This window comes from Hylobates moloch, unplaced genomic scaffold, assembly GCF_009828535.3.
Source record: "Hylobates moloch isolate HMO894 unplaced genomic scaffold, HMol_V3 SCAFFOLD_20, whole genome shotgun sequence".
In the NCBI taxonomy this organism is placed as follows: domain Eukaryota; kingdom Metazoa; phylum Chordata; class Mammalia; order Primates; family Hylobatidae; genus Hylobates; species Hylobates moloch.
This window is the reverse complement of record NW_026652295.1, coordinates 11,454,027-11,475,360: the sequence shown is the minus strand read 5'-3', so window position 1 is coordinate 11,475,360 and position 21,334 is coordinate 11,454,027. Positions and strand designations below refer to the sequence as shown.

Genomic DNA, 21,334 nt, shown 5'->3' with positions numbered 1-21,334 from the left:
TTTTATCTTGTCTCCAGAACATTTGAGAACATAACCCAGGATAAAAGTCAGATATATGTGGTCCTAAAGGGGCAATGGCTTTAAACAACTTCAGTTCAGACTTTTGTAATCAAAGAAACGCTGTATGTGTCACTACTTAGAAAAATTAAAATAACTCAAGAATCCTATCTAAAAAATAATAGTTTTCAAGTCTCAGAACATGAAGAAATGGGTATAAACTGACATGATACGGGTGTTCATTGTATCCAGGCCCAGTGAATAGAGTTTAAACCTGAAATGGCAGTTCTCATGCTGAAACTCCCCTGCACAGCATCTATTACCTGTCCCCCAGCCTGCTTCCCAGCCTTGGGCCCTGTGGAACTCTCTCGTTTTTCTGTCCCATTCACACTCTTATACCCTATTCCTCTTCCCCAACCTGTGTGTCTTTGGTCAAGCAACTCCTTGGTCTAGAATGTTTGCCCTTCCGTTCCCTCCTCACCAACAGCCTTCCAAATGAAGCAGTGTAGGGATAAATAAATTCCTTCCCTTCCTTCTGGGACCACTTTGGCCATCACCGGTCTTTCCCTGATTCTAGCCTTGGGAAGTGAACCTTGCCAAATTTGGGCTCATGCCACATCATACCCATCAGCCAGGAGCTCCTGAGAGAAAGTAATTGTGCACACATTGAATAGGTGCCGAAGTGATATATAAAAAAAAAATCATTCAAAAAGAGAATAAACTTTTCTCCTCTGGAGCTATTAAAAAACAACAGATCTTTATCAACCTGGAATGATCATTACTGAGGATGAGAACACAGAATAGTCAAAACACTTGAATCATCTTCTAGTCATCTGATCCAATAACCAATAAATAACAAATTAACAAACAAATGCCATTATCACATCAACAATACCTATACTGACCTTGGCCATATAACATAAACACTATAAGTAAAGGTATCAAGTAGCACAGTTACCATTTGATTTTAGTGAAGGAATTTAATGAAAAACGATTATATCTAATTACTATTACTATTATTTTTTTGAGATGGAGTTTAGCTCTTGTTGCCCAGGCTGGAGTGCAATGGCACGATCTCGGCTCACCACAATCTCCGCCTCCTGGGTTCAAGCAATTCTCTTGCCTCAGCCTCCCGAACAGCTGGGATTACAGGCATGTGCCACCATGTCCGGCTAATTTTTATATTTTTAGTTGAGACAGGATTTCTCCACGTTAGTCAGGCTGGTCTTGAACTCCTGACCTCAGATGATCCACCTGCCTTGGCCTCCCAAAGTGCTGGGATTACAGGCGTGAGCCACTGCACCCGGCCGACTATATCTAATTCTAAAATTAATAATATTGAATTATTTCCTAGATTACAGAAAGCTGCTGCCAAGAACAGATTATACTGTCCTTTTTAAAAAAAGGTTTACCCCATTTCTCATGTCAGAGATCATCAAGGCTCAAACATATGAAGCATGTTCTTACATATCCTATTAGCATCACTTAAGTATATGTCACTTTCAGAAAAGCAGGCAGAGTCTAATATTCCTTCTTCACATGCTGCAGGACTACAGATTTTAGAGACTTTTTTCTAGTAATTCAATAAACAACTGTTTATTACCTACTATTTGCCAGGCACAATCCTAAGGAGCTGAAGATACAGCAGCAAGCAAAACATCATCTTTGCCCTTACATAATTTATTTTCTAGTTGGAAGAAACAGATAATACACACACACGTGTCTGGTGGTGGTGAAGTGCTATGAGGAAAAAGAAAACAGAATAAAGGGCGTTAAGTGATGCTAGCAGTAAGAGGGTGAGGTGCCTTTTGTTTTTATATATATTTATATTTACATATATTTATATTCAGGAAGGCTCCACTGATCAAGGGACATCTGCTAGAGAGCTGAAGGCAGGGTGGCGTTAAGTCTCACGGTATCTCGTAGAGGGCGTTCTTTTTTTTTTATTTATACTTTAAGTTCTAGGATACATGTGCAAAATGTGCAGGTTTGTTTACATAGGGTATACATGTGCCATGTTGGTTTGCTGCACCCATAAACTCGTCATTTACATTAGGTATTTCTCCTAATGCTATCCCTCCCCCAGGCCCACACCCCATGACAGGCCCCAGGGTGTGATGTTCCCCTCCCTGTGTCCAAGTGTTCTCATTGCTCAATTCCCACCTATGAGTAAGAATGTGCGGTGTTTGGTTTTCTGTCCTTGTGATGGTTTACTCAGAATGATGATTTCCAGCTGCATCCAAGTCCCTGCAAAGGACATGGACTCATCCTTTTTTACGGCTGCATAGTATTCCATGGTGTATATGCCACATTTTCTCAATCCAGTCTATCATTGATGGACATCTGGGTTGGTTCCAAGTCTTTGCTATTGTGAATAGTGCCGCAATAAACATACACGTGCATGTGTCTTTATAGCAGCATGATTTATAATCCTTTGGGTATATACCCAGTAATGGGATGGCTGGGTCAAATGGTATTTCTAGTTCTAGATCCTTGAGGAATCACCACACAGTCTTCCACAATGGTTGAACTAGTTTACACTCCCACCAACAGTGTAAAAGTGTTCCGATTTCCCACATCCTCTCCATCATTTGTCGCTTGCTACTTTTTAATGATGGCCATTCTAACTGGTGTGAGGTGGTATCTCACTGTGGTTTTGATTTGCATTTCTCTGATGACCAGTGATGATGAGCATTTTTTCATGTGTCTGTTGGCTGCATAGATGTCTTCTTTTGAGAAGTGTCTGTTCATATCCTTTGCCCACTTTTTGATGGGGTTGTTTGTTTACTTCTTGTAAATTCGTTTAAGTTGTTTGTTGATTCTGGATATCAGCCCTTTGTCAGACGAGTAGATTGCAAAAATTTTCTCCCATTCTGTAGGTTCCCTGTTCACTCTGATGGTAGTTTCGTGCAGAAGCTCTTTAGTTTAATTAGATCCCATTTGTCTATTTTGGCTTCTGTTGCCATTGCTTTTGGTGTTTTAGACATGAAGTCCTTGCCCATGCCTATGTCCTGAATGGTATTGCCTAGGTTTTCTTCTATGGTTTTTATGGTTTTAGGTCTAACATTTAAGCCTTTAACCCATCTTGAATTAATTTTTGTATAAGGTGTAAGGAAGGGATCCAGTTTCAGCTTTCTACATATGGCTAGCCAATTTTCCTAGCACTGTTTATTACATAGGGAATCCTTTCCCCTTTTCTTGTTTTTGTTAGATTTGTCAAAGATCAGATGGTTGTAGACGTGTGGTGTTATTTCTGAGGCCTCTGTTCTGTTCCATTGGTCTATATATCTGTTTTGGTACCAATACCATCCTGTTTGGTTACTGTAGCCTTGTTGTATAGCTTGAAGTCAGATAGCATGATGCCTCCAGCTTTGTTCCTTTTGCTTAGGATTGTCTTGGCAATGTGGGCTGTTTTTTGGTTCCATATGAACTTTAAAGTAGTTTTTTTCCAATTCTGTGAAGAAAGTCATTGGTAGCTTGATGGAGTTGGCACTGAATCTATAAATTACCTTGGGCAGTATGGCCACTTTCACGATATTGATTCTTCCTATCCGTGAGCATGGAATGTTCTTCCATTTGTTTGTGTCCTCTTTTATTTTGTTGAGCAGTGGTTTGTAGTTCTCCTTGAAGAGGTCCTTCACATCCTTTGTAAGCTGGATTCTTAGATATTTTATTCTCTTTTTAGCAATTGAGAATGGGAGTTCACTCATGATTTGGCTCTCTGTTTGTCTATTATTGGTGTATAGGAATGCTTGTGATTTTTGCACATTGATTTTGTATCCTGAGACTTTGCTGAAGTTGCTTATCAGCTTAAGGAGATTTTGGGCTGAGACAATGGGGTTTTCTAAATATACAATCATGTCATCTGCAAACAGGGACAATTTGACTTCTTCTTTTCCTAATTGAACACCCTTTCTTTCTTTCTCTTGCCTGATTGCTTTGGTCAGAACTTCCAACACTATGTTGAATAGGAATGGTGAGGGAGGGCATCCTTGTCTTGTGCCATTTTTCAAAGGGACTGCTTCCAGCTTTTGCCCATTCAGTATGATATTGGCTGTGGGTCTGTCATAAATAGCTCTTATTATTTTGAGATAAGTTCCATCAATACCTAGTTTATTGAAATTTTTTTAGCATGAAGGGTTATTTAATTTTATCAAAAGCCTTTTCTGCATCTATTGAGATAATCATGTGGTTTTTGTCATTGGTTCTGTTTATGTGATGGATTATGCTTATTGATTTGCATATGTTGAACCAGCCTTGCATCCCAGGGATGAAGCCAACTTGATCACCATGGATAAGCTTTTAGATGTGCTGCTGGATTTGGTTTGCCAGTATTTTATTGAGGATTTTCACATGGATGTTCATCAGGGATATTGGTCTAAAATTCTCTTTTTTTTCTTATGTCTCTGCCAGGCTTTGGTATCAGGATGATGCTGGCCTCAAAATGAGTTAGGGAGGATTCCCTCTTTTTCTATTGATTGGAATAGTTTCAGAAGGAATGGTACCAGCTCCTCCTTTTACCTCTGGTAGAATTTGGCTGTAAATCCGTCTGGTCCTGGACTTTTTTTGGTTGGTAGCCTGTTAATTATTGCCTCAATTTCAGAACCTGTTATTAGTCTATTCAGAGACTGAACTTTTCCCTGGTTTAGTCTTGGGAGGGTATATGTGTCCAGGAATTTATCCATTTCTTCTAGATTTTCTAGGTTATTTCCACAGAGGTGTTTATAGTATTCTCTGATGATAGTTTGTATTCTGTGGGATCGGTGGTGATATCCCCTTTATCATTTTTTATTGTGTCTATTTGATTCTTCTCTCTTTTCTTGTCTTGCTAGCAGTCTATCAATTTTGTTGATCTTTTCAAAAAACCAGCTCCTGGATTCATTGATTTTTTGAAGGGTTTTTTGTGTCTCTATCTCCTTCAGTTCTGCTCTGATCTTAGTTATTTCTTGCCTTCTGCTAGCTTTGAATTTGTTTGCTCTTGCTTCTCTAGTTCCTTTAATTCTGATGTTAGGGTGTCGATTTTAGATCTTTCCTGCTTTCTCTTGTGGGCATTTAGTGCTATAACTGTCCTTCTACACACTGCTTTAAATGTGCCCCAGAGATTCTGGTACATTGTGTCTTTGTTCTCATCGGTTTCAAAGAACATCTTTATTTCTGCCTTCATTTCATTATTTACCCAGCAGTCATTCAGGAGCATGTTATTCAGTTTCCATGTAGTTGTGCAGTTTTGAGTGAGTTTCTTAATCCTGAGTTCTAATTTGATTGCACTGTGGTCTGAGAGACAGTTTGTTGTGATTTCTGTTCTTTTACATTTGCTGAGGAGTGCTTTACTTCCAACTATGTGGTCAATTTTAGAATAAAGGCAATGTGGTGCTGAGAAAAATGTATATTCTGTTGATTTGGGGCGGAGAGTTCTGTAGATGTCTATTAGGTCTGCTTGGTGCAGAGCTGAGTTCAAGTCCTCGATATCCATCCTTGTTAACCTTCTCTCTCGTTGATCTCTCTAATATTGACAGTGGGGTGTTAAAGTCTCCCATTATTATTGTGTGAGAGTCTAAGTCTCTTTGTAGGTCTCTAAGGACTTGCTTTATGAATCTGGGTGCTCCTGTATTGGGTGCATATATATTTAGGACAGTTAGCTTCTTGTTGAATTGATCCCTTTACCATTATGTAATGGCCTTCTTTGTCTCTTCTGATCTTTGCTGGTTTAAAGTCTGTTTTATCAGAGACTAGGATGGCAACCCCTGCTTTTTTGTTTTGTTTTGTTTTCCATTTGCTTGGTAGATCTTCCTCCATCCCTTTATTTTGAGTCTATGTGTGTCACTGCATGTGAGATGGGTCTCCTGAATACAGCACACTGATGGGTCTTGACTCTTTATCCAATTTGCCTGTGTCTTTTAATTGAAGCATTTAGCCCATTTACATTAAAGGTTGATATTGTTATGTGTGAATTTGATCCTCTCATTATGTTAGCTGGTTATTTTGCCCGTTAGTTGATGCAGTTTCTTCCTAGCATTGACGGTCTTTACAATTTGGCATGTTTTTGCAATAGCTGGTACTGGTTGCTCCTTTCCATGTTTAGTCCTTCCTTCAGGAACTCTCGTAAGGCAGGTCTGGTGGTGACAAAATCTCTCAGCATTTGCTTGTCTATAAAGGATTTTTTTTCTCCTTCATTTATGAGGCTTAGTTTGGCTAGATATGAAATTCTGGGTTGAAAATTCTTTTCTTTAAGAATGTTGAGTACTGGCCCCCACTCTCTTCTGGCTTGTAGAGTTTCTGCTGAGAGATCTGCTGTTAGTCTGATGGGCTTCCCTTTGTGGGTGACCCGACCTTTCTCTCTGGCTGCCCTTAACATTTTTCCCTTCATTTCAACCTTGGTGAATCTGATAATTATGTGTCTTGCGGTTGCTCTTCTCGAGGAATATCTTTGTGGTGTTCTCTGTATTTCCTGAATTTGAATGTTGGCCTGCCTTGCTAGGTTGGGGAAGTTCTCCTGGGTAATATCCTGAAGAGTGTTTTCCAACTTGGTTCCATTCTCCCCGTCACTTTCACGTACACCTATCAGATGTAGATTTGGTTTTTTCATATAGTCCCATATTTCTTGGAGGCTTTGTTTGTTTCTTTTTACTCTTTTTTCTCTAACCTTCTCTTCTTGCTTTATTTCATTAATTTGATCTTCAATGACTGATACCCTTTCTTCCACTTGATTGAATCGGCTATTGAAGCTTGTGCGTGCATCACGTAATTCTCGTGCCACGATTTTCAGCTCCATCAGGTCATTTAAGGTCTTCTCTACACTGTTTATTTTAGTTAGCCATTTGTCTAATCTTTTTTCAAGGTTTTTAGCTCCTTGCAATGGGTTCAAACATCCTCCTTTAGCTCAGAAAAGTTTGTTATTACTGACCTTCTGAAGCCTACTTCTGTCAGCTCGTCAAAGTCATTCTCCATCCAGCTTTGTTCCGTTGCTGGCGAGGAGCTGTGATCCTTTGGAGGAGAAGAGGCTCTCTGGTTTTTAGAATTTTCACCTTTTCTGGTCTGGTTTCTCCCCATCTTTGTGATTTTATCTACCTTTGGTCTTTGATGTTGGTGACCCACAGATGGGGTTTTGGTGTGGATGTCCTTTTTGTTGATGTTGATGCTAATCCTTTCGTTTGTTAGTTTTCCTCCTAACAGTCAGGTCCCTCAGCTGCACATCTGTTGGAGTTTGCTGGAGGTCCCCTCCAGGCCCTGTATGCCTGGGTATCACCAGCAGAGGCTGAAGAACAGCAAATATTGCAGAACGGCAAATATTGGTGCCTGATCCTTCCTCTGGAAGCTTCGCCCCAGAGGGGTACCCACCTGTATGAGGTGTCAGTTGGCCCCTACTGGGAGGTGTCTCCCAATTAGGCTACACGGGGGTCAGGGACCCACTTGAGGAGGCAGTCTGTCCTTTCTCTGAGCTCAAACACCATGCTGGGAGAACCACTGCTCTCTTCAGAGCTGTCAGACAGAAATGTTTAAGTCTGCAGAAGTTTCTGCTGTCTTTTGCTCAGCTATGCCCTGCCCCCAGAGGTGGAGACTACAGAGGCAGCCTGCCTTGCTGAGCTGCGGTGGGCTCTGCCCAGTTTGAGCTTCCCCGGCCTCTCTGTTTACCTACTCAAGCCTCAGCAATGGCGGATGCCACTCCCCCTGCCAGGCTGCTGCCTCACAGGTAGATCTCAGACTGCTGCACTAGCAGTGAGCAAGGCTCCGTGGGCATGGGATCCACCAAGCCAGATGCAGGATGTAATCTTCTGGTGTGCCATTTGCTAAGGCTGTTGGAAAAGTGCAGTATTTGGGCGGGAGCGTCCCGTTTTTCCAGGTAGTGTCTGTCACAGTGTCCCTTGGCTAGGAAAGGGAAATCTCCTGACCCCTTGTGCTTCCTGGGTGAGGCGATGCCCTGCCCTGCTTTGGCTCACCCTCCGTGGGCTGCACCCACTGTCCAACCAGTCCCAATGAGATGAACCAGGTACCTCAGTTGGAAATGCAGAAATCATCCGTCTTCTGCGTCAGTCACGCTGGGAGCTGCAGACTGGAACTGTTCCTATTTGGCCATCTTGGAACGGAATCCTCCTAGAGGGCATTCTTAACAGAGGAAAGGAGTGCAAAGTCCCTGAGACAGGGACCTCTTCAAGAAAGAGGCAGGAGACCCATGTGGCTGCAGCTGAGCACGCAAGGGAGGAAGGATGGGGAGGTGAGCCTCAGGGAGATGGTAAGAAGGAAGACTGGTGGGTGCCTGACCAGTGCTCCAAATGAGTCAGGAAACCCCTGGGGCTTTTAAGCAAAGGAATTACAAGGCCACTTTGGCTGCTATGTGGAAGACAGTCTGTAAAGGAGCAGGGTAGAACCAGAGACCAATCAGGAGCTATTCCAGAAGCAATTTAGTAGAGAGGATGTGGCTGGCGTAGGGTGTTGGAGGTGATTAAAAGTGGATGGATTCTGAAGACATTTTGAAGTGAAGAGCCAAAAGGTTTTACTGGTAGATTAGAGGCAACACGTGAGAAAGATGGGCATCAAGGATGACTTCAAGATTTTTGGCCAAGCAGCTGGAAGGATGGCGGAAGACTACGGGGGAAGTGTGCTTAGAGGTAAGGGGTGAACCAGGGATCTGGGACACATCAGACCTGAGATACTAATTAGACACCCCAGCAGAGACTGGTGGGGTAAGTCAGAATGATACCTACATGTGGAACGAACTGGGGCATCATCAGCACAGAGATGGTATGTGAAGTCAGGAGACCGGATGAGACTACCTACAAAGTGAGCACAGACAGGAAGAGATCAAAGGCCACAGCCCTGGGGCCTATGGGAGAGGCTGGGGAGGTGAGGAGGAGCCAGCACAGAAGACTGAAAAGAAACAGCTGGTCCCACTCTGGGCTAGTGGAAGGCTAGAAACAGTGCACCCTCCAGACACAGCATCATGCTGCAGGCTTCTGGCTTGCCCCCTCAAACAGGGACATGTGCAGAATTGCTAAGCAAAATCCCATCTCCAGCTATCATCAGTTTAATGGAGTAAAAGTTTGTTTCAAAGAATAATGAGACCCAATCTCAGTAATCAATAAACCAGAAAGACAACAAACAAATCCATCAAATTGGCCAAAAATTTAAATTCTAACAATATTAGGTATAATTAAAGAGGTGAGGAAATGGAAAGTCTCTTCTGGAGAACAATGTAAAATTTCATCAAGCACAATATCTAGGTATCTACATACAAAGTGGTGCTGTTTATGCAAATTTAAAATACAAACATAAAATCGCACACTATTCATAGACCTATACATGTACGTTGAATGAACTGAAAGGAAAACCCCCAATGCAGTGAGAGCTCCCCTGAGAGGGACAGCAGAGCGGCACGGAGTGGGGAGTGAGGGAAGCTGCCCCTCAGCAGCAATAACCTCGCTGAGCTGGTTTTTAAAAAATATATTGAATTTGTGAAAGAACTTGAAGCAAATATGAGAAAATATTTATAATCAACTCTGCCGTGAATACATAAGTACACACAATAAAATACTTTGTACTTTTTTGTATGTAAAAAATCTCCAAATATGTTTTAAAAGCACAGAAAAGCACAATGAAACAAGATCATTTGTTTAAAACAACAACTGTTTACTATATTTAAACCTACACTGTAAGCCTTTAATAATAATAAAGCAAAAGGAGAGGAATAAATTCTGCTGGTGTAGCAACACAGAATGTTAGGTCTCTAGCACAGCATGGCACAGCACTTGGCAAAACTCCACCTCTACGTTCTACTTCACTATTATTTGACAAACCCTGTAAAAAAAAACTTTGAGCACACTACCCACAAATACAGTAGTTTTAAAAAAAAGTAAACTGAAAGGAAAAAGGTAAAACTACATTGTTTATCAGAAGTTCCAATCTAAATACGGAATTAGGATATCAACTTTGAGTAATAATCTAAGACCAGGTTCAAATGCTTTTGGAATTAGATGAAAATACAACAATGAATAAATACATAGGTAGGTCAGTCAGCAAATGTAAACAACCCATGATAATTAACAGAAACTATAATTCTCCTATGCAAATTTAAGATACAAGTGCTACCTTCCCTTAACAACTTAGAGAATTCTACAGACACATTAATTTTTATAAGTTTCATCTTCTTGAAGAAGATATACATGAGTATATACTATAATAATACCTTTACCTTGTCCCTTTTCTAGTCAGTGGGTAATAAATATACCTGCTGAAACTCTTACACATTTTTCCTAGCTTTTTACAACTGAATTGCTCTGTATCACTGAAGATGTGAGTCATTTCTCTTGTATATTTAGAAGTAAATTCAGGCTGATTCATTTCGTGTGTTACAGGGATTAAATGCATTTGAATTTTTACCTATATATTCAATGATGTCCTCATCACTTTCTCTTTGGAAATTTTCTCTAGACCAAACTAATACATGTTAAGAAAAATATAGCAAGCAGGTAAATGTTTAATTCAGGGCATTTTAAAAAGCAGAATACTTTTTCAAATTTTTTTTCTTTTGTCTATAAATCCTTGGGTTAAAAACAAGTTTCACAAAAAGATATTTCTATTCTCTGATGAGTTAGAACAGAGGAACAGGTTTATTCTTCCTCAAAATTGGTCAGACATAAATACTTAAATTTGTTAACACTGTTTAAAAAAAACAGCCATTTAACCTTTTCAGAATAATAAACACTTTAGAGAAGTAAACAAACATTTTATTCCACAAATATGGAGCTGCTGCGCAGCGCAAGGCACTGTGCTAAATGCTTTTGGTGAGCACATGTTACGCACTCACTGGCTCTGCTCATGACATGCTAAATCATTGTGGTGGGAGCTCACGTGAGCACGTGAATAATCTCAGAACAAGGTAGAAGGGGATTAAATGCTTTCAGGGAGGAAATTGTAAAATACTAGAGGAGTCCAGAGAAGCGAAGAATTGTTTCCTGCAAGAGGTGTGGAAAAGGAAAATCAGAGAAGGCTTCATGACAGCAGCGGACTTGGCTGGATCTTGAAGGAAACTGAGATTTTGACCAGGGCACTGGGAGCCACGTTTGTGTGGGAAGTGAGGGCTGGGGTTTTAAGTGAGCAGTGTAAAGGTGAAGAGCAATCAATGTCAAGTAGGCAGGAAATTCAAGCATGAGGGTAGGTAAAAGAGAGAAATGAGAAGGGTAGAGAAGTAGGTAAGCAGCAGATTACAAAGGATTTTGATCAAGGTCAAGGGTTCACATTTTATTTTCTAGACAAATGGGAACTGATGAGAACCTCTGAGCAGAGGAGAGGTATGATCAGACACATGCTTCAGAAAGATGAACATCGTGGGGGATAGATGAATAGGAAGGAGGACAACCTAGACATGGAAAAACTAATTAGGAGTCTACTGCATATAAATAAGAGGTAATGAAAACAGGAATTAGGCAGTATCAGTGGGAATGGAAAGGGTATGGAAGCAAAAAAAAATTGTACATTATAAATAGCATTTTTGAAAAATATGGTATAAAGCCTTACCTGATTCTTCTGTATCCTGTTCATCTATTAAACCTACTGAGACGCCTAAATCCACACATTTCTTGCTATGTGCCTTGGACTTCATGTGTTTTGTCAGATTTCCTTAAGGGAAAAGAATGTTTACTAAGCTTAAGTAGTATGATTTTGCTATTGCATTTGTAAACACTGGCAAATTTCATTCCTATTCAAACAAAAGTACAGATTGTGGTCATACAATTCAATGACTAAAATGTGAACAAAAGAAAATTTGGTATCTACATGTTGTAATACCTTGTTATTTATCAGTTTATACTTTCTTCTTAAAATCTGCCTCCTCTACTTTGATAACATCTCCTTTACCTTATGTTTTCTATTCTCTAGTCCTTATTTATTTCTTGGGACATTTTATACATACTTAATTTAAAGTCCCGTTCAGACTACACTGTGATCTGTAGTTCTTGGAGTGTGAATTCTCCACTTGTTATGTCTGCTGGCTCTTTCTCATTTGTTTCTTTGCATGCTTTTTACTTTTAATTGTAAGTTTATCCTCAGCAAGATTGTTTTCCATGGAATCCTAAGTACCCTGGGTTGCAGAAACACCTCTATAAAGCAGTTTTCCAATTGCTTCTGCCTGGGACCTTAACAGTTTTATTGGCTTCAGACAACTGACTCTGGACCAGTTTTTTTGTTTGTTTTTGCATGGTATAGATATAGGGTTTTACTTATAAGCGGTTAGGGTTTTTCCCACGTGGCCCAAAGTCACTGGACAGGAGGACTAGGCTTATTTCAGGAACCTCAGATGCTATCTCAGGACAGGCATGCCTGTAGGCATATATCTGGTCTCGATTCCCATAAGGCCTTTTAATTTTTTTTGTTAGTATCTGTTCACCATGTTAGCTTTGAGTTTCTTATTTCTGGTACCTTGGAATTCACCTTTTAAAGTTTCAAGCTTGACCATCTATGAAAAACTATTTTCGGTCATTGTAATTTTATAAACAGTATTTCTGGAATAAGAGAAAGCATTTCCTGTATTAATTTCACTTCACATATAGAGTATAAGTCTCAAAATAGTACCAGTAAAGGAGTGTTTCCTCTGGCAGCTGTTGTATCGACCTCTTTAAGTATGACCATGCTAGCTGAGAACCACTAGCACACCTGCCTCAAGTGATCACTGAATCCAGGGGAAACAGCTCAGATTCTTCTGAGGATAACAAGCATCTCCAGTGGATAATACCACACACAAAAACATTGCCAACAAGGGCAAGTCATCTTTTTTGAGAAACAAAAGCAACTCTAAATATTGAATTTAGTGGGCAGAGGCAAAGTAGTATTTGAGAATAAGTCTTCAGAAGATCTCAAAATGTCTGAATCATTGGTCCAAATTTTGGGCTTGCAGGAGCCGAAGCACATGGAAAATAGCTGTTATCTATTCAATTTCTTGATAAATGCACTAAGCCTGTGAAACTGGTCATCCCTGTACAAGCTGATTCTTGCACTACATAGTACATTCTTGTCTGAGCCCACCATGCAGGACCCCAGAGCTTAGTACTTAAGGAGGTCAGGCTTAAGAGGCTGCCAGGACCAGATGATGGCTAAGGTCCATCAAACCCTGACTTCTGTGATTCTGGAGATAACACCTGCATTAACACTTGGCTATCTCTGATATCTACATTAAGTATACTGAAAAAAATATGAAGCAAATATAGCAAAATCTTAGCAATTATTAAAAGATTATGGGCACAATGGTGTTCATTATACAGATCTCTACTTTTATATGACAGCTGTAAAGTTTTCACATTACGAAATTATAAAAACGGTTTAGATATCTATGGTTGAAATTTCCACTTGTAAGTCAAAATGTTTTCAGTGTGTTAATACTAATAATATTACAAACCAAATTATAAGGTCCACTAATAGTCCTCTTTTTTTGTTGTTGTTGAGATGGAGTCTTACTCTGCTGCCCAGGCTGGAGAGCAGTGGCGAGATCTCAGCTCACTCCATCTCCTGGGTTCAAGCTATTCTCCTGCCTCAGCCTCCCGAGTAGCTGGGATTACGGGTGCCTGCCATTGCGCCAGGCTAATTTTTTGTATTTTAGTTAAGACAGGGTTTCACCATGTTGCCCAGGCTGGTCTCAAACTCCTGACCTCAGGCAATCCGCCTGCCTTGGCCTCCCAAAGTGCTAGGATTACAGGTGTGAGCCACCGCACTTGGCCCTCTTTTAAAATGTTTTTGCTCCCTAGATAGCCAATGCAGGTTACTTACTTTTTAAGAAGCTAATGTATAATTGTAACTAGACAAATTTGGAAATACAAGTTTTTAGTAAGCATATTTTCTCATAACTTTAGCTATTACTTATTATGAATCAACTTCCTAAATAATGTAAAATACACAAAAATCTTCATTTCAATATACAAAATATTGAAAGTGTGCCCATATTGAAATGCAAATATCTCCTAGCAATTTTATAAACCTTGTGTGTTAATTTAATAAATAATTTTTCTGACAGATTTAATAAACATTTATCTGAATCCTCTGGAAAGCATGAGAGGTTTTGTTTCTGGATTCCTATTAGCTACATACAGTCTAACTTTCTGTGATATAAATGAGACTAAATCTTGCAGAGACACAAGCTCTTTATATATTTTCTGCTGACTGACCTTTAACGTTGAATCATGAAAACAAATCAATTAAAATTATTTTGAAAATGTACTCAGAAAATAAACTCAGAGGGCAAATAATGAATTATGGATTTGTAAGCATTACCATCAGAAGCATCAATTTTTAGCTCTACAGATTATTTTTGATAGCGTTTTGCTGTCTTTGCATACTGTATTTATACAGTATGACATCACATCACTATTTCCTTCTGTTAGTAACCAGACACTTTCAATAATAAGTGGAATCCTACTGGCTAGGATATCAAGTAAATCAGAGAAGGTGAAAATCTGGGGCCTAATTCAAAAAAAGGTCTACTATTATTTAACTGCCTTTAAAAGGTGCTGTGGAATCTGTTTTACATAGATTCACAAAAAGTAGACTTCAAAAAGGAAGCTGACCATAAAAAAATGAGAAGTGTCATGCCAAGAATAGGAAAATCCTGAATTTCTAACATTTTCTTCACCAGTCTCCTTAGCAAGGATAGCCTCCTTCAAATAAATATTTATCATATAATTCCACATGACGTCTTACAAAACAAAAAATTTAATGCAAATGCAGATATACAGCATATTAGAGATACGTAAGGCATGAAAAGTACTAACAGGCAATGCTCACTCTTCAGGGGTCATTATGGACTGTCCACCATTTAGTTAACATTTATCTAAAATCTCTGAGTTATTTCACTAAGATTAATATTTGTGACTCATCATATTTTTCCTTGCCAAGAAATCTCTAATTACATTTGGTTTACCACATCTAGGTTGTCCTTCCTTTTTTGCCCTTACTTGATAAATATTTTTTAAATACCCTGATTCTTTTCCTTCTTTCTATTGAGAAATACCCATTTCCCATTGTATCTTGATCTTCTTGTATTTGATAACATTCTTTTGCACATGATAATCTTTTATTAGTAATATTAGCTTTCTAAATATGCTTCTTGTCTCATAAAGGAAACTAATAGATGTTTCTTAATCATAGGATCAAAACGAGCAAAAAAGCAATAAACTCAGTTAAAAGACCAAAGTACTTTACCCTATCAGAGTCCTCCCTCAGGACCAGGAAGGAAAATCATTCTTAAACTCACCCTCCAACGACAGAGGGAGGTTCTACATCACAATTAAAAAACTGCATCCTGAGTATCCCTCCCAACCTCTCTCATCTCTTGAAACTTTTTTGAAATATTCAAAGCCATCCGAAGAATATTTTGTTTTTCCATCATTGTTTCAGACACCATTGGCACTTAGAGAGCACTAATTTGAAGCATGTGGTTGTTACAAGTTACAACTCTCTTTAAATGCCCATAAATACTAGCCAAAAAATGTAATAAATTTTGCTAAGGAGTTGATCAATCTTTAAAACAAAAACTGCAAAGACAACCAACATAAGAAAAAAGTAAATGTTAACTCAAAGGATAAAAGTTGTTTCTATTTTTAAAAATCAATTAAATATATATATATATTTTTACAGATACTGTTTTCTCAGACATGTTTTCACAATTACCTTTGTTAAAAAGAGAGCTTTGGTTTTTAGAAAGTGGCACATAAAATTAAAATCTCAAGTAACAAATTGTTCATGAATAAGGAGCCTGACAGAGGAAGCAAACATTTAAAGTAGTATACCTATTGTATGTATCAAGAAACTTGTACAGGGTAAAATTAACTATGAGTAAGGCTTATAAATAAAAACATATTTAAAAAACCAGAAAGGGTCCTAAATATAATTTTAACGATTAGTTCTGCGATTTCTTTATAAACATTAATAGAAACTATAGAAAATTTTTGAAGCTAAAATTTAACAGTATTTGTGTAAAAAAAAAGCATCGTGAAAAAAATGGCTATGTATGCCTAAAATTAGACAATAAAACAGAAGTGTAATTAGTATAGAAGTTTACTGTAGTTATTATTTTAAATCTTCAATCTTTTAGCACCCAGTGAATTTACTTGTGATCATGAAAATTTATTTTTATTCTTCAGCCCCAAATTAAACATTTTTGAAAAGGTATATTAGTCATCATGATGTACAACTGCAATTTAAGGAGTTAAATTTTTTAAAAAGGGCAGTTGCTCTTTTAAAAATATTATATATTTATTCTAGAAGTGTACAATTAAAAACTTTTTCCCAATGGGTCTAAAATCATATAAAGTAATAAGACTACAACACTGACAAGATGTAATTTACATTAGTCTATTTAAGCTACTATTTCGTTGGTCAAAGAAAACGCATAGTTGGGTTTTAGCTCTCCCACCTAAACACATATAAAAAGGACCTTGAAGCAATGTGCATTTCATACCTTTAGTCTTAAAGGAGAAGTTACAGTAAGTGCAGTGGTAGGGGCGGACATCTGTATGGGTTCGTATGTGTTTCTTTAACATGCTAGGTTTCTTACAACGTATTCCACATTCTTCACAAATGTATTTTCCTCTTCCCCTGCCTCGGACATATACATACTCTTCATTTGACTTATATCTAATTTAAAGAAAAAAAATGAATAGGGAGATTGGATACTATGTCTTTGAGAAAATATTGATGATTAAAATTCAACCCAAAAATAAAACAAGGCACAACTTTTATACTCAACCAGTAACAATTTTATGCATGTGTACGTAACAGAATATTCCAACTTTTTACATCAACACTTAATATAGCTAATTCTAATCAAACAAACTTTTGCAATATTATATTTCGTTTTTTTTTTTTTTTTTTTTTTTAGAGACAGTCTTGCTCCGTTGCCCAGGCTGGAGCACAGTGGTGTGATCGTAGCTCAATGAAGCCTCAACCTCCAGGGCTCACATGATCCTCCCGCCTCAGCCTCCGGAATAGCTGGGACTACAGGTGCGCACCACTGCGCTCCACTACTGTATGTAATTTTAAAATACTTCCCTGTTTCTAAGTCATTGGTTAAAATTTTTTCTTCTTTGCTAAATTCAATCACAATAATTTTAAGTACTGAAATATTTTGGAGCTTTACTATAATTGGCTTTTATGATGTTTTTGTTCACAACAAAATACACAAAGATATCTAATGGGCAATGAATTCATCTGAGAGCAGATTCTCTAGGTCATTCCTTACTGTAAATCAATGTGAAAACCAAGGTTCACTCTAATAATTTAGTTTTTAGCTGCCTTCAAGGTTGTATAGTATTTCCCAAATAGTCATCATTTCTCCATCAAAATAAAATTATTTAACATAATGCTAACATATTTTGCTATGGGATTCTGTTAATATGCTGAGAAACCTTGCAACATTGATACGAAACTGGCACTAAGTCTTCATTCACATGAAAGCAAATGTACATTTAAAAAGTAAGTTTAAATGTACATTTAAGAAGTAAAATTTGTACTTGCCCTCCATCAAATATTTTAATTCTTCTTGGTTCACTTTTGATTAAGGAATTTTCTTTATCTTGCTCACTGTTAATTTCAGAGGCATCTTTATTGCTGAATTCAACTACTGTGGACTTTTGATTACCTAATGCTCTCTGAAAGGAAAAAAGAGAGAAACTAATTTAATAAAACTGAAAACACAAACATGCTAATCTTTCACTGGAAATTAAAACATGGCAGAGTACAGAGCATATGGTCAACGAAATGCATTTCAAAGTAGTAATAGGTTCAAAGGGCATTTGCTTTATCTCCTCCCTTATGAATCTGTCTCAATCACAGCAAACTGATAAATCTTACGTTACTTTAAAATTCCGCCACAGTTCACTGACAACCCCACCAAATAAAGGCTTTACAACCTCCTATACCATGGTATTTCATAAGTTTAACAGAAACTTTTTTTAGTAGACTAAATATTTTTTCTTCCATTTAACCAACCACTCATACTATCATTTAAATACATTTCTTAAAGAGTTTACTTTTGGAGATGGAAAAGAGCTGGTTACCCCTTTCAGTAAAATAATGCCTCATACCCCTTAGAAACATCATTAAGTCTCCTTTACCTTCAGTGCATTATAAGGTAAAGCAGAAGCCTCATTTCCCAATATTTTACTTTTTCTCCCTCCATTATTTTAAATCATAAATCTTTTTTGAGATGGGGTCTTATTATTGCCCAGGCTGGAGTGCAGTAGTACAATCATAGCTCACTGCAGCCTCAAACTCCCGGGCTCAAGAGATCCTCCCACCTCAGCCTCCTGAGTAGCTAGGACCACAGGCCTGAGCCACCACACCTGGCTACCTTTAAAATTTTGTAGAAATGGGGGTTTTGCTCTGTTGCACCGACCAGTTTTATACTCCTGACCTCAAGTGATCCTCCCACCTCAGCCACCCAAAGTGCTGGGATTACAGGCATGAGTCACCATGCCCAGCTAAAACCATAATTCTTTCTATCTTCTCAAAAGTTTACTGAATACTGATAAATGTGACATCCAGGTCTAGCCAAAAAGTTAGGTTTTGGCTTGGTAACAATTAAGTCTCTGGAAAAAAGGTAACGAAAATCAAAATCAAAATGACAAACAATGTGTGGTTTTCCTATAGGAACAATATAATAATACCACCTTATGATTTTATGTAAGATTTTATGCTACCACCCCTTTGACAGTATGTTGTCTCACTTATAGTGCCATTCCATTCTCTCAGGTCCCTGTGAGGCAGGCAGCACAGGTGGACTATATATCCCAGTGAGGAAGGACGCTCTCAGGGTGAAGTTCCTCATCCCAGGTCAAGTGTGGAGCAAAGGCTCAAACTCTAATCCTCTGGCTGAATCCAACGCAACGCACAACTTTTCCTACCAAGGGCTTCTTTTATACAAACCTCCTTTAAGGAATTACATTGTCAAGCAGACAGCTGTGGTGCTGAAATGACCTAATACTAAGAGATAAGAGTCTGTTCATTATGGAGAGGGGTCTGTGTGGCCTCAGAATAGTACCTTGGGAGGCCCATCCTTACACAGGCAGGAGGAAAGAAAAGCTGCTGGCCCACATTCCTCAAAAAGGCAGTGGGAGGAGCTACTGATGCAACCTTTCCCTCTCTTTTCCTCGCAGATTGGCTTCCGCATAATTTAGAATATATGCACACACCTTCCTTTGACTTTATCCCTTTAACAGTAATCCGCTTTATTTTCAGTATCAAATTCCCCTTTATCTTTTGCTCACTTTTGTACTATTAAATCTGGCTTCTACTTGCCAAAGTTATGAGCTAAATGTCAAAATCTTAGTCTTTACATGCTTGAGCACTCTATGTATTGTATGTTGAAAATGCCATGTTTTGCCCAGAAATCCTTTTACTTTATAGCATCTACCTGTTCTTTCCCATTGTGAATCATAAATGCATTAACATCTGAGTTGTGGATAAAAGCCCAGTAATCCATCCTCCATAGCCACTTGCTCATAGACTCAACTCTCCAGTGATCTGCGCAGTCCAGATATACCCATTTGCCTTCAACTTTATTTGACCTAACAACTCTCCTTGAATATCTTCTTCCGTGTTTTGTGTGATGCCACTTTCTGCTCATTCTTATCCCCCTCTATGATCAATCTCTTTCAGTTTCCATACAGGAGTATGGACTTTCTTCATCCATTCAACTTTTTAAATAGTAGTGATCCCCAGGATCCAGTCTAGGCTCTCTCCCCTTCTTTATACCCTAAGCAATCTCATTAATCATACTTATGCACCAAAGAATCTCTACTCTACACACTTCCACCCAGAACTCTCTCCTAAGCTCCAAATCTAGATATGCATTTCCAGACATTTCTTCCGAGGCATTTGGTACTCAAGGAGGGCCACTTCTCACAAACACTTCAGGAACCTACACGGAGTTTTGTTTAAATTCTAACAATTAGGTCTTAACTTCCAAGATTTAGTAGATTTAGAGCCTCAGAACTTAACAAATTCCACAGGTGGTTTGGATGCACTTTCCTTCACTGAGAAAGTATCATTGGTTCTCCACAACCATACACATGATTTGGTTTTTACCTATGTTTCCAACTTACAACACTTTTTAACCAGGCCAGACTCTGCAGAGTTCTTTAAATGAACCAAGTTTATTCTCACTTCCATGTCATTTTGTGTATTATTTTTTTTTATTCTTGCCAGGCTCGGTGGCTCACACCTGTAATCCCAGCACTTTGGGAGGCCAAGATGGGTGAATCACCTGAGGTCAGGAGTTCGGGACCAGCCTGGCCAAACCAGACATGGCGAAACCCTGTCTCTACCAAAAATACAAAAAGCTAGGCGTGGTGGTGGGCACCTGTAATTCCGGCTACTCCGGAGGCTGAGACAGGAGAGTTGCTTGAACCCGGGAGGGAAGGATGCAATGAGCCAAGAGTGCACCACTGCACTCCAGCCTGGGCAACAGAGTGAGATTCTGTCTCAAAAAAAAAAAAAAAAATTATTCTTCTTTGCCTGAAAAATCCCTATTTTTTTAAAAAAAAATTTGAACACTTAACTAAAGTATCACCACCTTTGGAGTATCTTTGCTGAATTCTTATCTCTTCCACCTACTAGCAATGTTAGAAACTTTCTTCTTTAGAATTGTTCATACTTCTATGGTAACACTGATACTGCAGTATTTTCCTACTGACACATCTGTAAATGTTTATTAACCTGTGTTGCATGCTTATGAATCTGCAGAGGCCAAATACTTCTGAATATCCAGAGTCGAACGTGATATCCTTACCTATTATTCTAATCAAGTAAATGACTTTTTCCCATTTTATAAAGCTGATAATTCTAATGAGACTGATTCCACAAATTACCCCAAGTTACAGTTTCATGGCCTTAAATTACTCTATAAATCTTGACCAAATCAACTTACCAAGTATATGAATTATTTTGTGAAACTTCTCTCTAGTGCTAATGGTTCTCACAGCTACATTGGAAGACAGCTGGAATGGGCATGACAGGGGCATGTAGCTAATAAGCTCAAGACAAGTCTAAATGGCTTTCTGCTTGTATTTCAGGATGAAATGCAACTATCTTTGATTATCTACACCTGTTTCCCTGCATTAGCAGGAACAAAGCATAACCATGATTTCCTTTCACTTAACAAGAAAAACAAAACCTTAATATAAGTAAAACATCAAAGTAAAACCATGATCATCTGTACTACTAAGTAAAGACTTACATAGTTAGCTGAGAAAAAAAAAAGTGCTCAGGGTAAATTATTTCTAAAATCTTTCAAGATAGAATCACTGAAAGACTCCTGGTAACTCTTACCAATGTAACTCCTGGGGTAAATATATCACCC

General features: G+C 38.5%; 1 protein-coding gene across 5 annotated transcripts in view; it reads right to left on the bottom strand.

Annotated features, from left to right (window-relative positions):
• The window catches only part of HIVEP1 (HIVEP zinc finger 1), a 150,145-nt gene that overhangs the window by 17,295 nt on the left and 111,516 nt on the right, over positions 1–21,334 (bottom strand). For all 5 annotated transcript variants that reach the window (XM_032140245.2, XM_032140244.2, XM_032140243.1 and 2 more), the window contains 3 exons: positions 17,491–17,624; positions 16,436–16,611; positions 11,509–11,610 (listed from right to left, as the gene is read on the bottom strand). In XM_032140245.2, the coding sequence (XP_031996136.1) occupies positions 11,509–11,610; positions 16,436–16,611; positions 17,491–17,624 (412 nt within the window). The remainder of the gene's footprint in view (positions 1–11,508; positions 11,611–16,435; positions 16,612–17,490; positions 17,625–21,334) is intronic.